The sequence below is a fragment of the Sylvia atricapilla genome, chromosome 2 (assembly GCF_009819655.1).
Source record: "Sylvia atricapilla isolate bSylAtr1 chromosome 2, bSylAtr1.pri, whole genome shotgun sequence".
Taxonomy (NCBI): domain Eukaryota; kingdom Metazoa; phylum Chordata; class Aves; order Passeriformes; family Sylviidae; genus Sylvia; species Sylvia atricapilla.
The window spans coordinates 52632373-52648362 of NC_089141.1; the positions used below are offsets into that span (position 1 = coordinate 52632373).

Sequence of the window (15990 nt, forward strand, 5' to 3'; positions counted from 1 at the left end):
GTGAAAATTAGGTTCCCTCAGGCACCCAAAGGCTTAGGTTGGGACTTCACCTTTGGCACCCTGTCTTTAGTGCCTCAAGTGGGACACAGCTAAATGCCATGTCTGTGCTCAAGCATTTGATTTATTCTGAAGACAGAGCACACTGCTCATCGATAAACCCTGACAGGAGGTACTATGTAGAATGTTATTCCTGACACCCTCTACAACAATAATAAAAGTGCTACCTGTCAGACTGTGTAATCAATCTAGGAAAAAAACCAAGTTTTCTTGACAATACAATATTAGATTTCTCTGCAGTGTCACTGGACTAGTCTCAAAGACTAAAGGTTTAAACTTCACACCAATGTGAGTCTATACTACATGTTCACCAAAAGCCTCTTCCCCATCAGTAGTCAGTGGGAGGCAGCAATCCATACAAGTCAGTGCACGTAATGTGGTCACACAGGAAGACAAGGCATGTTCACCCACTGCAGGTGCCTCTTTTTTTTGCTGTGAGGACAGAGGAAGATACCAATTCGAAAAGAGAGAATGCCATCAAGACAAGCAGAAGCCCTCAATAAATACATTTTGGAAATAAATTATAACACATTCACTGCAAGGACCTCAAGTGTGTGCAGACAGAGCCTTTAGATGAGCAGATCCCAGTAGCTTGCATTCCAGATGTCTTGAAGACATTTACCCAGACCTTTGAAAAAGACTTGCAAATAACTTGGGTCCTAGGAAAGTCTCAGAAGAAAACCGAAAGTTTTGCATTAAATACTGTGTTGTAAAAGGGACAATCTAGTCCTTGTAAAACAGTCCAATTTGATAGCAAACAATAATCTGAGGTCAACACTGGATGTTATTTGTAAAGAACTAAAATACAATTAAGATTGAAAAAACCTTGTCCAATTAACTTCATACAAACCTTCTGGTGATAGATATTGCTGAAAAAGGTACTAATAGGTGGAAAAACAACCTTAAAATCTTACTTGGGTTAGAGAGCATTTCTCTTCAATAGAAAAACAGAATAGATGGATTAAAACTGAATGGACAGTCCTTAAATATTAACAATACAGAGCTGTTGAGCCATGTGAGTTTCCATAGGAAGGGAAGATATCTGTTCTTGGCTTCTCATTACAGAACATGTTTTTAACTTGCCTCTAAGAAAAAAATAAAAAAAAAAAAAAGGAAATCAAAAGGAAGTCTGGAAATGACAAGCCTTGACAGTGATAAGAGACTGAGTCATTTTGGTCAACTAAAATGGCATGAATAGCTTAAAAAGTTAGGCATAGCAAGAAGTATTAATGCATAAAGGTAAAGCTGCTCCTTCTAAACAAAAAAGAATGAACTCAATCCTGTGAAGAGGTGATTCTGACAAGGACGGAACAATAAAAGTGGACAGTCAAACACAAGCTTGCCACAAGGCTTTATCAGTTATATCAACAGGTCTACTTCCCTTAGCAACATGGAGGGGAGGATGTTTTCCCTGCCTCCGGCTGCAAATACCTACTATCTCTATTGGAATAACTTCACAAGCTTTGTCTCCAATTTTCTGACTTAAAATTGCTGCTAACTGTTCCAACTATGAGCAACAACTTCTTGAACATATTGTTCCACATTGAAAATACTGAAAACAAAGTATGTGCATACCATAATTTCAGCCTTAATCCTCATAAAGCTGCTCTGGATGATGTAACTGTCCTCCAACTCTATCTAGTTTCTGGATATACTCAGGACTTAATGAAGTATTGAAAAGGGCACAAGAAAAACAACTTGCATATGGACAACAGGTAAGGTTCAGCCTGCAAAACCACTACAAAAAATTCACTAGCCTATTGTCAGATTTCCTGTATCATTGAGAACTTAGATGCAGCAGCCTTCAGAAGGGGGAAAATAATGTGTGGGATGAACCAAAGGATTTATTTAAGGCCTACTCACTGCACCATTCTTGTGGACATATTAAAAGGGACCAGACAAGGAAGAGGACACATTAGATGAATAGAGAGATAATTCTCAGTTGCTAAGCACAGAGGCAGCTGAGAAGTAATTTGCTACTGCTGGAGCATTAAATGCATGGTTATTTAGAAACCTACACTGCTTCATACACAGCAACAACTGCTGCATGAACAGCTATTTCATTTCTTCTCTTGCTACTGCATATATTGAACTAGTAGCAGACATTCAAAGTCAATTCAGGACTGCAAACTCAGTCTATTCTGAATCTATCCTGAGTCTGTTCTACAATGCAAGTACAGGGTCTCTTGAGATTACAACCAAATTGTGTACGTTAATGCTCTGTACAAGACTTACATTGTAAACTAGCTATTGCCCACCACCCCCACCTGAACTATTTATTTTCCCTATTATTATATGAATTTGGAAATACCTTGAAAGAGTTTTCTGAAGCCTATCAAAGCTAAAACAAAGTAAGGGTATCTAAATTTACTGGATGTGATTTGTTTAGACTCCAGGGCTTATGCCTGAGTTACCTTTAAGGAATGAATTACACTAACAAGGCAAATGGCTAAATGATGTTAAAGCTCAAGAACTGTGTTCCACTCCATAGTTCAGTACGCAAGTTTGCCTTCCTGAACTGTAATGACAATTTAACTCAATCCTTAAATGCCTTCAGATTTGGTCCTGTATTGTTTCTGTGGCAATACCATCAAGTTGTAAAGCATAACACAATGCTGCTTTTTACTTTTTACTGTCAGTTGCTCACTAAGGGTTAAGCAGTGTTGTAAGGCTGAGATCATTGGGCAGTCCATTCAGTGCATTTCCTCTGCACATGCACAGGATCAGCATTTCCATCTCCAAGAGACTAGCAGCTGATCTTAAGGATAGTCTCTGAAAAACATATCAGCATTATATCAGCTGGATCACCAAGGCAAAACAACATGAGTCAGCAGCACGTGTCCTGTAGCAAGGAAGGCATAGGAGGCTGTATTAGCAGAGCAGTACAGCCAATGGGCTCAGGGAGGTGATTACTCTCTGCTATTCAGTGGTAATAAGGCGGAATCTGGAATACTGCATTCAGTTTTCTCTTCTCAGCCACCTCCTCCTCCCACTACAAGAGAGATGCTGCAAAGACTGCTCCTTGGCTTAGGCCCATGAAAGACAAGGAGAAGCTAAGAGCACTAGAGTAGCCAGGGGTCACCTGCTAGCTGGATACCACTACCTGAAGGATGCTGGTTGACAGCCTTAAATCAAACTCCTCCTGGAGGTGTGTTGCAAAAGCCCAAGGGTTTGGACAATGCTCTCAGACATAAGGCGTATTTCCCGGGGTGTCCTGGGGAGTCCCAGGAGTTGGACTCTATGATCATGACAGGCCCCTTCCAACTCAGCATATCCTATGATTCTGTGATGAGCATGCACTCAACCACTAGAAATTCTGTCTGTCCATAAAGATAAAAAAAAAGGTATCTTGACAATGAGATGGTGTAGCACAGGCATACCATGCCCTGAGAGGCTGCAAAATTCTTAATCTTGTAGATCAGTAGTCTCCAAAGAGAGGTAAACACACCCCAACACAAGTCAAACTTTTGGCACGTGACAAGAAAATATTTTTTATCACTGGAAAAAAAACCCTTTTAAATACTGGTTTTCATCTCTACTTTATCCTTTTTTTTTTTTTTTTTGCATATGCTTTATAGTATACATATATCAAGAGAGTAGCATATGCATATCATTAAAAAGACTACATTTATTGGAGGTGCACTCTTAAAACATTCTCTACTTATGGGGTGCATGACCAAAAAATCTGGAGATCAGTGCTGTAGAAAGTCAAAACCTGATCATGCAAGGTCCTAACAAAGGACTGAAGAAGGCAACCTCCAAAGACCCTATCAAGTAGAATTCTCCTATGAATTCCAGAGTATTAGTCAAACAAAATACAAGACATAAAGCCAAAGTTGAATGGTTTACAGTAGGTCAGAACCCAGAGAGAGTACCATAGCTTGCCTCCAAGCTCTTAAAAGCTGTCAGATTCTCAATTCAAATTTCAAAGTAACAATGACAACGCTAATCAAAACTCGGACACCTAAGGCTCAAACTTTATTACAGAGTTATATATACCCATAACTCTGTCCATAACAGAACTGCTTTATAATCTCGCCTTTCTCCTAAAAGAGGAAGGCTGCATTAGAGGATAGTTACAAATTAAAAAGTTACACTTTTGGACGAATATCCTACAAAAACTGGCCTTCCAGCTGGGATGTAGGGATTACTATGATAAATGGAGTGATAATTGGTAACAGTGCTGTGTACAAGAAAAACATACGGACCACTCCTTTCCTAGAGATTCACTGCTTCTGGTTATTGACTGATACAAAATATAATTAACTGATTTATTCACAACTAGAGGACTTATAAGGTCACACTCCACAGTGATATTGCTGGCGCCTGGTATGGAGAAACTTGCATCACTGTTTCTTTCCTAAGTTTTATGATTTACAGAGTACTGCTCCTCTACCTACTAACGTATCATCACAGTGCTTACAGCAACTTAATACGCTTTCACATCCTAATTCTGTCAAATCTAGTGAACAACAGACACAAACTTTTATTATTCCAGAGAGCTGCTCAGAAGAGCTGTGAATTCTATACAACACAAGGACAGAAGTTTAAGCAGGGATGAGACAAAAGCACCTAACACAGAAGGGTGCAGTGTAAGAAATTGGCTTAATGAAATCAATACTAAATGTTTCCAAAGCGCATGTTGCTCTTACACAAGCCCAATGCTTTTCCGCCATTCCTTTATCAGTACTGTAGTTTCGTATGTCCTTCAAGCAGTATCATGTTATAGCTGCCAATTCCAGATTGCCATAAGGTGTTTTCCCAGTCAGTTCAGCACAACAGAGCAGGTGTGTCCATTCCTTCTTCACCTGGGTCTTCACACAGCTACACTTCCCCAGGAACCACAGGCAAGGCCCATCCTCCAGTCCAGATAACTTCCAGTAAGAAATAAAAGCTTCTCTAAACAGGAGACAACACTTAGGTTTCGCCAAAGACCAAGGAATGAATTTACAGAATCTAGAAGACCATAAAACCATCACCCAATCCTAATGCATTAAATGCTCCAACATGGAGACAGCAGATGCACTTGAAAAACAAGCATCTTTAAAATGGCTGAAGCAAAAAAGCCCTATTTTATATAGATTAGAGCCTCACATCTGACTCTTCTTTTCAAGAACATGCAAGCTATTATTTAATTTTTTTCCTGTGATTGAGACATTTATAAGTACTCACCATGCCTGTTCTTTAGTGTGAGATAAATTTATTCTTTATTATTTTCTACAGCACTCAAAATGTATCTCCTGCCTGACAGCTTCAGACTTGTAGAAGTTACTAATTCTTCCAATCTGTCAAATCGGCCATCCAGTTCAGTCAGAACTTATGACACAAGAGTGGACAAACAGAAGTGCCCAAGATGTACAAATATGCTAAAACAAGGAAAGTTCTAGAATATTCCAATGCAGCCCTAGGGTGAAGAGGAAAGAACAAAGAATATACAACAGATGTTAGTAATATCACTTAATGCACTACTGGAAAAAGCTCAGATAGAGTGATGCAGCTGGTGTAGAAATGTATTAGAATGTAATTACCCAGAGATCCGTAAGGTTGTAGCTGAGCTATTAAAGTTATGAAGCATGCTGAAGAGTTTTGTGTTTGTTTTTAAGAATCAGAACTGAGCAGAAGGATTTTAATTTCTCTCCCTCCCTGTACATTTACTACATTTTCCAGTCAAAGAGTTTCAGATGTGGCAATTACAGTACACCAGCTTTTCATTTTCCGTTCTGAACTAGTTATTTCAACTAATATGCAATTTATTAAAAATATACACTTTGTTCCTGATAAAGTATTTTTCCTGTTTTAGAAATGTTTTCCTGGGACCCTTGATAAAATACTTCCCAACGGAACAGAGAAAGGTTATTTTTTGTTAGAAGAAGGGTGTTCTAGTGAATTTGTCCTTCACTAATTGGTCAATCTCCTTTTAAGTACAATGAAAATGAAATGGCTATTCCCTTCAGTGCCAGTCATAATACTCAAGTCACAGAGAGGCAACACAGGAAAATCATAGTATCGTTTCATGAAGTAAATCAACAAAGTCAAAGTCTGACAGTCACTTAAGAGTGAAGATACTCTAAAGGTTTTAATAAGCACTGGAAGTTCCTATAAAAAAAGAAGAATCTACAACATCTACATCAATATGAAAATACTTCAAGCGTTGTCATAGGCACTCATTCAACATAACTCTCAAAGTCTGTGACCTACAGCTCTGTTCATAGTATGTTGCCACCGAAGGGTGAACACTAAAAAGTGTAAAATTAATGCAGCACTCTTATGAAGGAAATGCTGACTGCTGGACAAATGCAAGCTGCACGTCAACAGCTAAAGAGTCACCAGATCTGACTCACACCCAAAGTCACCACCTGATCTACTCAAAGTGAGAATGGCCAAGCCCTGCAACAGCAAACCTCAGCACTGTAGGAGTTTAGAGTACTACAGTAAATTAATACTTATTTCAGGTTACCTTCAGACTATAAACTGTAATGATTTAGGAGCAGTTTCAAATGCAGTTCATGCATTCATGCCATGGGTACTATAATCTCTATAAGAATGCATAGTAGATAATTGGAAATAACCCAGCTGTTCAAGTTTAATGCATTTGTATTTATGAGCCAGCAATTTTTGACTCTGAGCCAAAGAGGCTAAGTTTTTAATAGTAGCTGATGGAGGAAACTAAACTTTTGAAGGTGAAGACCACATAGAGGAAAAACTAGACAGTTATAAACCAGTCATCCATAAAGGCACAATATGTTCATGGACACTTACTAGCTCAGCTTGCCCAGCACAAGTGCTGAACACTTGACTGTACACAGCGAGTCCAGTGCAACCAAAACTACTTCAAAACATCATATTCTGGTTTCAAATGTTGTTCTTATTATGATACTACTTTAAAAAATCCACAATGCTTATCTGGATGGAGTATATGTAACTTGAAGCTGTTGCCTATGCAAAATTCAGCACTATTTGCCTGGCGCTCTTAGACCTTCAAAGAAGTCTAAGCGTCTAGTAAGGGGTAAGTGCAAACCTAACACAAATCAAATTAATCTGCTAATTTTATTTGGAACTAATTTGATAGGGTGCATTTTACAATCAAAGAGCAAACTGTCAGCAGCCAGGTGCAAACCTAGACCTAGGTACATTAATCCAACGCATTGATACACAGAGGGTGCAATACTGTGACCTCCTTTGTCTTGGAGAACATCCTTCACTTAGATACTCATGGGAATCATCCTTGAAATGAAACTAGGAGGGTGAACTGCATAGTGTATTTTTTGCAGCGCTTGTAAAAGATCTGCAATGCAATTCCACTTTATTTGCGCTACACTGATCTAAACTATGTTTTGTTTTACACTCCTGTAACTCTCAAGAATTTCCTTAAACCCTCCTAGTTTTACTTTTATACCAGCAAAACTAGATTCTTCTAAGCGTCTGCCAGGGCTGGATTTCCTTCAGTTTGTTTTCTGAAAATCACATGGCTTCAAAACCAACTTGGCCTTTCCCACTTAACTGTTACTTTTGCCTTCATTTCTGTTTAATAACATGCTTAGTTTTTGAGGAAACAAGCAAATTCAATGCCAAGAATCAAGCTGCTTCCTCATTTGTCATTGACTCCCTTTTCTTAGAGGCTGTGAGTAGCAATGAGAAATTTCCAAAATAATTTTTCATGTGATACTTTTAAAGCAAACTAAAACCATGGATATATCTTTTTATTAATGCCTGCAACTGGTCAGTGAGATAAATTTATTGCAGAGACAGCTGCTGGTGTTGGAACTACAAAGGGTGCACGACTCAAGCAAAACGACCAGCTTTTAAAGAACTCTTATGAAACAGCTTTTTCCTGCTCATTCTGAAAAATGAAAACTGCGCTATCCAAATGTAAAGTGACACAGGATCAATGAGGCTACAAGTCTAAGAGACTTTAAAATTTCTCTCCATTGATTCTTTTGGAAAAGCTGTAGATCTCTGCTTCCATAAGGAACAGGACAACAACAGAACATGACAAATCAAGACAGGCATATGAAAACTACTTCCCAAGAGTAAAAAAATCACCAAAAAAGGTGGTCTTCTGAGGCGTAACAAACACATTTTTAAGGGCATTCTATTATCAAGAATTTAAACTCCTCTAAATCAGTTCAGCTAAATCGTTCTAGAAGATCCCACTTGCAGCACTGCAAGCAACTGGTCAACAAAGTGAATTAAACTGTAGGACAGATGCAGTTTGAAAATCACCATGTAAGAATTGGTCAGTTTTAACACAGAAGTTTCCTGATTGACTTTACACAAAAATGTGCAAATACACAAGTGAATGCTAAGTGTAGGAATAAACAGAGAGGGAGTGCTTCCAAGAGGAGCTGCTTCTGCCAGTGTCAATGCATCACATTCATGAAGCTACAGACCATGATAGTAAAAACGGTCAAGAGGCACCCTGCTAGGTTCTTTACTTTCCTAATATTAAACTCAGTCACAATGGTACAGAAGGGAAAAAAAAAAAAGAGAACAGTCAATCAGCATCTCAACCTGAAGGCAATTCTTGAAGTCTGAATGTGCTACTCTTTCAAGAGCTCTCCAATGGAGGAGTGTCTGCAACTACTGAAGGGGACAACCAGCAAAACGAGAGTGGGTCTCTCTGGTGATATTAGCAATCCCTTCTCCCAGGTTCCACACCATCCTCCTAGAAAAGTTTTAGTTAATCAAAACACCATTGGACCAACTAGTTTGATTGCCCAATCAAGTCAAGAGGACAAAGCTGCTCTTAGCTTCCTCTTATACATCTTAAGTTTCAACACTGAATAGCTGTTAATTTGTTAACAATACAGTCACAAAGTCAGAAACTAATTTGTTTTGAGCTGTATTGCCATGAGTATGTATTGTACATACTTAAATGTACTGGAGTACTTTCAAGATGTATTGCTTGATTTACGGTAACTTATCCTCACCATTGAAATGCCACCATTGAGTGGAATGTGCATATAAACTAATATTCTTAAATGGGGGCAGTTAAGTTATTAGCAAGCCTGAACAAATTAAAACAAAATACATTTCAGATGCATCTAAGATTAATCATTGCCAACAGCCACTGTTCACTTCCACAGCTTCTTTTAGTCCTAACTTCTTAGTACTCCATTTCAATATCTTCAATCCACTTTTATACTAGACTAAATGGGTAAATACTTGTCTTACAGTGTCACCCTCCTCACTTACATTTTTAATAGACTCAACAGGATTTGCAGAGGCATGGTAACTCTTGTGGTTCTTTTTTTACTGTAAAAAAGTCCCCTAACACCCTATCAATATGTATTTTGAAATATTACAATATAGTTATAGTCACGGCTCTCTCTCATTGCCAAGACACTGCAAGTCACCAAAGTTTGTGCTGAACTTTCTCATCCATTCAATTTCTGCTTACAGATTGGTTTCCAGCTACCTGCACACTTCTTGTAGATCATTACTATTTGATTTTCTATCCCTACCTAAAATGTGTTCTTCTGTCACAGAGTAAAATTACTCCTCCTTGCTATTCTATTGTCTCCATTTCCTTCTGTGGAGTTATCTAGTAGCTACTCTAGTACTCCAGTAGAGTTCTTCCAGTTAAAAGGGCAACAAACTACAAAAGCCAAAACCTTGCAGTTTAAAAACTGGAAGTTAGAAAAGAAGGATTTATTTTATAATCAAAGGAGAAAGATCTGGTATGGAGTATGCTACATCAGTGATGGGAAATGAGACAACAGCTGGGCAGCAGCCCATGCTTGTAGGATCCTGTATACCACAGACATTGGGTCTATACACTGGGGAAACTCAACCCCATTTACAAGGGAGTATTTACACTTTTAAACCACAGTGTTTTTTTACTTTTTACTGCCAGTAACAGTAAAGCTCAAGGTTGACTAAGCTCATTTTCACTTCAAGTTACTCAAAATCAAAAGCAAATAAGAACTGAGCTTCATAGATTTAAATTCAACCAAGGTACCAAAAAAACCCAAAAACAACAAACAACAAACAAACAAACAAACAACAACAACAACAAACCCAAAAATCCCCCAACCAAACAAAAAAAACACCAAAACAAAACAACCAAGAAAAACCCAAAGCAGATTCAAAAAGAACTGTTATGCAGAAGGTAAAGCTAACATTCGCACCCTGCACATTCCTTTGCACTTCCAGTTACAAAATAAAGTTACTACCTATCCATACCTGCCACAGTGTAAATCCTTCTGGACCTTGTTGAAGACATTTATTACATCTTAGAAAGTGTTGTGCCCCTCTTATTAATGGGTAATAAAAATTACCTCTACTGGTCAAACTGGGATTGCAGACTTGTAGGTAATTTAGTTTTTGACAGTTTGCTATGCCTCAAGTAATTAAATATATAATTAGGTACAATATTTTCTACTGTCTACATATGCAGAATTTTGTAGCGTATCTTTTCATCTGTCCTAAATCCTTTGGAACAACTCTGGCAGCAAATTTAGGGGGAGGTACACCATAGGCATATTCAGTGCTCCTGTTTAACTTCTGCAAACTGCTCTTGGGGTGGTGTTTGATGCCCAAGGCACTAAACTGAAAGAAAGGACACCAAAGTTAATCTAAGTGATGTTTTGACCGCAGAATAGCATGAGCAGAAGGTCCCCATATCCTGAAAAAGTAAAAACTTAAAAGGAGACAAAAATACAAATTCTGTTAAGCAAACTGGTAGATATATTGGTAGGTCTGGTGAGACCGGCCAAAAAATGTGCTTGCCTGGACACAAACAGTGAAAATTTACTCGGAGGCATGAACAGAGAGGGCTACACACGTCCAGTCTAACTCAGTTTGAAATGTGCTGTGAAGACATCACTAATGAGCATGGTGGTAAAGTTTCAATAAAGTATTTAGAAAATAAAAGGATATTCCATTCCTGAGGTACTACAATTCTGAATACAAAAGCTTTCTAAAGCAACACATTCAAGAAAAGTAATAACAGAGTTCTCTACACAACTGTGCCATCAAAGTGAAGAAGACCAACAGTTTCTGCAGCATGTGTTGTAACCAAAATTATCAATACAACCAAGAAAAGGTGCATAACCTAACAAGTGTCATCAAGAGTCCACCATGAAAGGAACAGCTAAAAATTCTATTTCATTATTGACAAAAGAGCATAGGAAATGCTATTTCGATTTACATTTCATTAAAGTTATCTATGACAGGTTAGCAAAAAGTCTGCAGATTTTCAGGGGTTACAGTCTCACGAGTGTGTTAGCAGCTGGAAGAGGACCAGATTTCTGGGGGGCAAACCAAATTACTTCAAAAATATTTGTTCCATCTGAATCCAAATGTAAATTAATTGAAACAATTAAAGATGACAACTTACAAGAAACATGTAATAGTATTAAGCATTACAGACATTTCCTAAACATCCTGCTACCTCATCAGACCTACAAAATACAGACCTGAGGATAACAATCCAACATCCTACTGGACATAAACATAACCATTAAAATTCATGAATAGACAAGATTAAGAAAAAGGCTGATAGTGTTTTTCTATTGACATCAAGTGAACATCAGCATTAAGGAAGCTCAAAGTTTACTGCATATGGCAAAGAACAAGCAAAAAAAACCAGTCATTTCTGTCGCTCAGGAAACATTGGCCCCATGCGCAAAATAAACATTGTTCATGTTTGCTGAAGAGAAAAAGCAGCAGTGTATTCATTCCAAACTATTATCGCTTTCCTGAGACACACAGAGTATCTTTTAGTTAAACTAAAGTATTGACAGTCCAAGTCAAATCCATTTTTACTGAGATCTGGTCCTACAGGAAAAAACATCAGCTCTCAACTCAACTCATGCACTCTAAATTGCAGTGAAGTTGAATTTTACTACAAATTGCTTGGGAATTTCTCCAAGCCAAGAGTCTTAAAGAAATCAATGATAAAATAAAGAAGTGTTATTGACACCTATAACAGAGAGAATCCAATTCATATTCTAGATAACAGAAATGCACTGATGGAACATGACGTTATCTGCAGACATTTATAGTAGAGATTGAACTAGAAATCCCACAACTATTAGATGCTGGAGGTCAAAAAAAGATGCAAAGTTGCTAGAGGAAGATAACAATTCCTGAGGTTCCAGAAGGCACTGACAAGGAATATCAGTGGATGCAGACAACAGTTTAGGAAGTAGGCCTGCATCCTCACAAAAACTGTCTTCTCTGGTTCCTGTCTGTCTGGAATGAACAAGACTGCATGTTTGCCAGTTCAACCCAAAACAGGGGATGGGGCTGGGTTACAGGATTTGCCACTGACAGAGGCATCAATAGACAATCAGAACACCAGCACGTAACACCTTCCCAGCATTCAGTATTTCTAGAGACCAACACATGTACAACAGCATACACTACTGCAGAAGCGACCTGCCAGCAAGGGAAATTGTGGCATCATCTAAAAGCATTTGGATGTTAAAACCATCCATTGCAAAGTACTGACAAGGATGAAAAATTGAACCTCTCCTGCAGTCAGGCTTTAAGAGTTTTTCTCAAGTCCTAAGACAGAACACTGCAGAAACATGTTCAGTTAAGCAGTTAAAGCTCCAATAACAATTCTAAAGGATCTCTTTGAGATCTTCAGCCAAAATGATCATCAGCATAACTTTGAGATAGCCAATGGAGGTCCAAATTCAAATAAAATTAAATGGCCACAAGGTAAAAGTTAACAAAGAAAAGAACCCCAAGATCCACGGGACTCACAGCCCAAAGCAAATGAGGCTTAAAGTTAAGTTTCTGCAGTTCCATTGCATCACTGCCTATAAAAGCCTAAAGCTTTTGAGTTTTAAGTTTACAAACTAGTAGAAACTCCAACTTGAAAAAGGTAGAAATGCCACTGAAATCAGGTAACTTTAGTGCTGGGTGTAATGAACTGACTCTCATGTAACTCATACACCTAGAGCTTGTCAAACATCAAAAAGCCTCACAAGAGCTCCATTTGCCCTGAAAAAAACCCTGAAACACTCATCTAATTCCGTTTTAATATAATCGTCTACAGTAGTCAGACTGTGACTCTGCTCAAAGCCGATTGCTCACTCACTGACCAAGTGATCTAAGCAACAGATCACTGAGTCCTGGCCTTTCTGAGGACAAGGATTTCTGTCTCTCTTAACCAGGGCTTCATCTGCTAAAAATCAGCGTCCAGTGCCCCTGTGGAACTGATACAGCACACCAACCTTCTCCCCCAAAGTCATCAGAAAAATCATTCTGGTGTACTTTACACAAACAACTCCCAGATTCAACATATGTGTGCCAAGATGGCTTGTGTCCACAGAGCGAATCTAGACTAGATGCCGTGTTTTCAAACTTGACCAGCACCCTTCCTGTTCCCTCATGCTTAGCAGAAACACTGGCTGTCAAGAACTCTATCCAATTTGCCAACAATTGAGTGCTGAAGACAGTCAGCTACTGCTGACTTTCAGATGTGTGTACAGCTTTCTCTCTACCTGACAGCTTGCTACTTCCCCATTCATCATGTGATTAAATTTCATAATTATTTGAGACCATTTCCTTAAAAAACAAAAAAGAGGCAGAAAAATGTAACTGATCATCCTCTCTCAATTCTAAGGACCACTGATTTGCTGTGACTCATACTATTTCACAACACAGAAAATAAACACATCTATGGATGCAGATTCACAGCAGTTAAATTTCTACGCTGTACAAAGCAGAAAGTTTCCTATTGCCATAACAACAAAATAGCTTCTTTTAAGCAGAAAGCTTAGCAGGACTGGGTCCTACGGCTCCTAAGACGGAAGCTGCCAAGTACTCAGCAGCAAAAAATTTAGAGATTTTAAGTCTCCTTGAAAATTTAAGGCATTTCTAATCAGGCATGTATTTGATCAAATGCAGACTTAAATTCTGAAAGCAAAGAACATTTCACAGAAATTACTTCATAACGCGAAATGTTCTAGAATAACGTTCGACACGCAAGGTGTCTAATAAATTGCCTTTGACAGGGTTAAACAAATGACTAACACGTCTTGAGGTGCCATTTATAACATTTTCTCCTGCCAAATATATTTTCTCTTGTTTCCGCTGCTTATTTTCTTTACTTCGCACAATAAAAATCAGCTGTAAAGTTTCATTTTTGCTTATAGTTGGTTTCACTTTCTAAGTTGCCTGGAAGCAACGCAAAGTTTCTGTTTAGGTTGGGCGATACTCAGGGAGGGGGAAATCGGGAGCAAATCTGGCTGAAAGAATAACGCCTCTGCTCGGAGTCGGCGAGATGATTACCGTGTTTTCGGGAACACTGTTTTTTACCTACACAGGGAAGCTCAATCCCTTTAGCTGGGCGTTATGAGGGAACCTTTACGGCTTAGGCGGAGAGCAACAATAACAGTAACAACAACAACAACAACGACCAGAAAGAGGTGTCGAACACCACCACTGCCTTCTCCCCGCCTGTCACAGCCGGCTCAGCTGTTCTGGTCGCGCTCCGCATCTGCTTCTTTCTCCGGCTCGACCAGCGCCTGCCTCCTCCCGCGGCCGCCGCGCCGCAGCCCGGCGCTGACAGCGGGCGGATCCCCGGCCCCGGCCGGCACAGAACCTCCGAGCGGCGGAGGGCAGGGAGACACAAAGTTTCTTTCGCGGGGCTCCGTCGGAGGCGCCGGCTCCCGGTCCTCCCGGTCCTCCCCGGCGGGGAGCGCCGCTGCTCAGGCACCGGGGGCAGGCAGCGGCGCTGCCCCCGTCCCCTCGCACCCCTCTCGCCGCCCCGCGGAGGAGAAGGCGGCGGCTCGCCATCAGCGCCTACTCACCGCCATGGCCCCGCGGCTCTCCCGGCTAACGGTCCGAGCTCCGCCGCCAGCGGGCAGCGGCGCCGAGGCGGGGAGCGCCAGGGGGAGTTCCCGATGGCGCAGCTCGGGCAGGGGCGGCGCTTCCCCCACCCCTTTGCCCGCCCACTCGAGGTACCTGCGCTCCGGCCGCCGCCACTCCGCCGCCTCCTCCTGCCCACCCCGCACCTGTCACTGCACCCCGCTGCCGCCCCCGCCCCGTCGCCTCAGCGCTGCCCGCCGCCTCGCCCGGCGGCTCGCGGCCGCCATGTTTGGGGAGGGCTGGAGGGGCCGCGAGGGGGCAGTTGGCTCTGGAGCGCAGTGCGCCTGCGCGGAGTCCTCCCGCGCGGGAGGGCGGGGGCGTCGGCCGGACGGAGGGGCGGGGCTATGGTGTGTGGGCGTGGCTTGTGCACTTGGGGGCGTGGTCCGGGGAGGGCGGGGGCGTGGTCCGGGGAGGGCGGGGGCGGGAGGGGGTCAGTGGGGTCGGGGCTCGGCTGTGTCTGTGCCTTGACCTTCGCCTGTGCTGGCGTCTGGGGTCAGGGCTTGCTTGTGTAAGCCCTGCTTAGAAATAACAAAAACAACTCTGCATTATCAGCCCTGTGTTTAGCACAAACCCAAAACATCTCCCTGTGCCAGCCACTGTGAAGAAATTTAACTCTACCTCAGCCGCACCCATCACATATTCCACCCCTCATTCCATACCACGGCCAGGCCTTACACTAATCAATACGACTTCACTAACTTCACTAACCACCCCCCTTACTCCCAGAATTTGATATAATATTCAGATGTTATTCCGTTAGTCGATGGACCACCCTTGCAAAATGTTCATAAAATGTCCTTGGAGTTCATGTAGTCCATGACTTTGGGTTTCGCCAGTTACGGTAGTCACTTGGGATGGCAGAGGTATGTTTCGTGGAGATACTGGGCACCAAAGCCACCTCACAGATGCACTGCTTCTCGTAAGCTGCCTTCTCCACTGTTTTGTGTGTTTTCTGCAGTAGTCATTCCTGTAACATGCAGATCAAATCATGGGGGTAGGCTTGCCCAGACTGGGCTCTTGCTGAGTGAAGTGTGGAAGGGTTCCCTCTTTTCCTATACAGCCATTATCACAGTGAAAGTCAGAGGGTGGAGGCTGAGCAGGGCA

The 15990-nt window shown here is 41.1% G+C and overlaps 1 protein-coding gene across 3 annotated transcripts in view; it reads right to left on the reverse strand.

Moving 5' to 3' along the window:
* Positions 1-15160, reverse strand: part of FNDC3A (fibronectin type III domain containing 3A) — a 111987-nt gene extending 96827 nt beyond the window's left edge. The window contains exon 1 of one of the 3 annotated variants that reach the window (XM_066313263.1): positions 14983-15160. Coding sequence is in view for 1 of the 3 variants with exons in the window: in XM_066313264.1 (XP_066169361.1) it covers positions 14829-14834 (6 nt within the window). In the remaining 2 variants the exon portion in view is untranslated. The other 2 variants (XM_066313264.1, XM_066313261.1) reach the window with 2 other exon arrangements.
* Between the last annotated feature and the right edge of the window lie 830 nt (positions 15161-15990).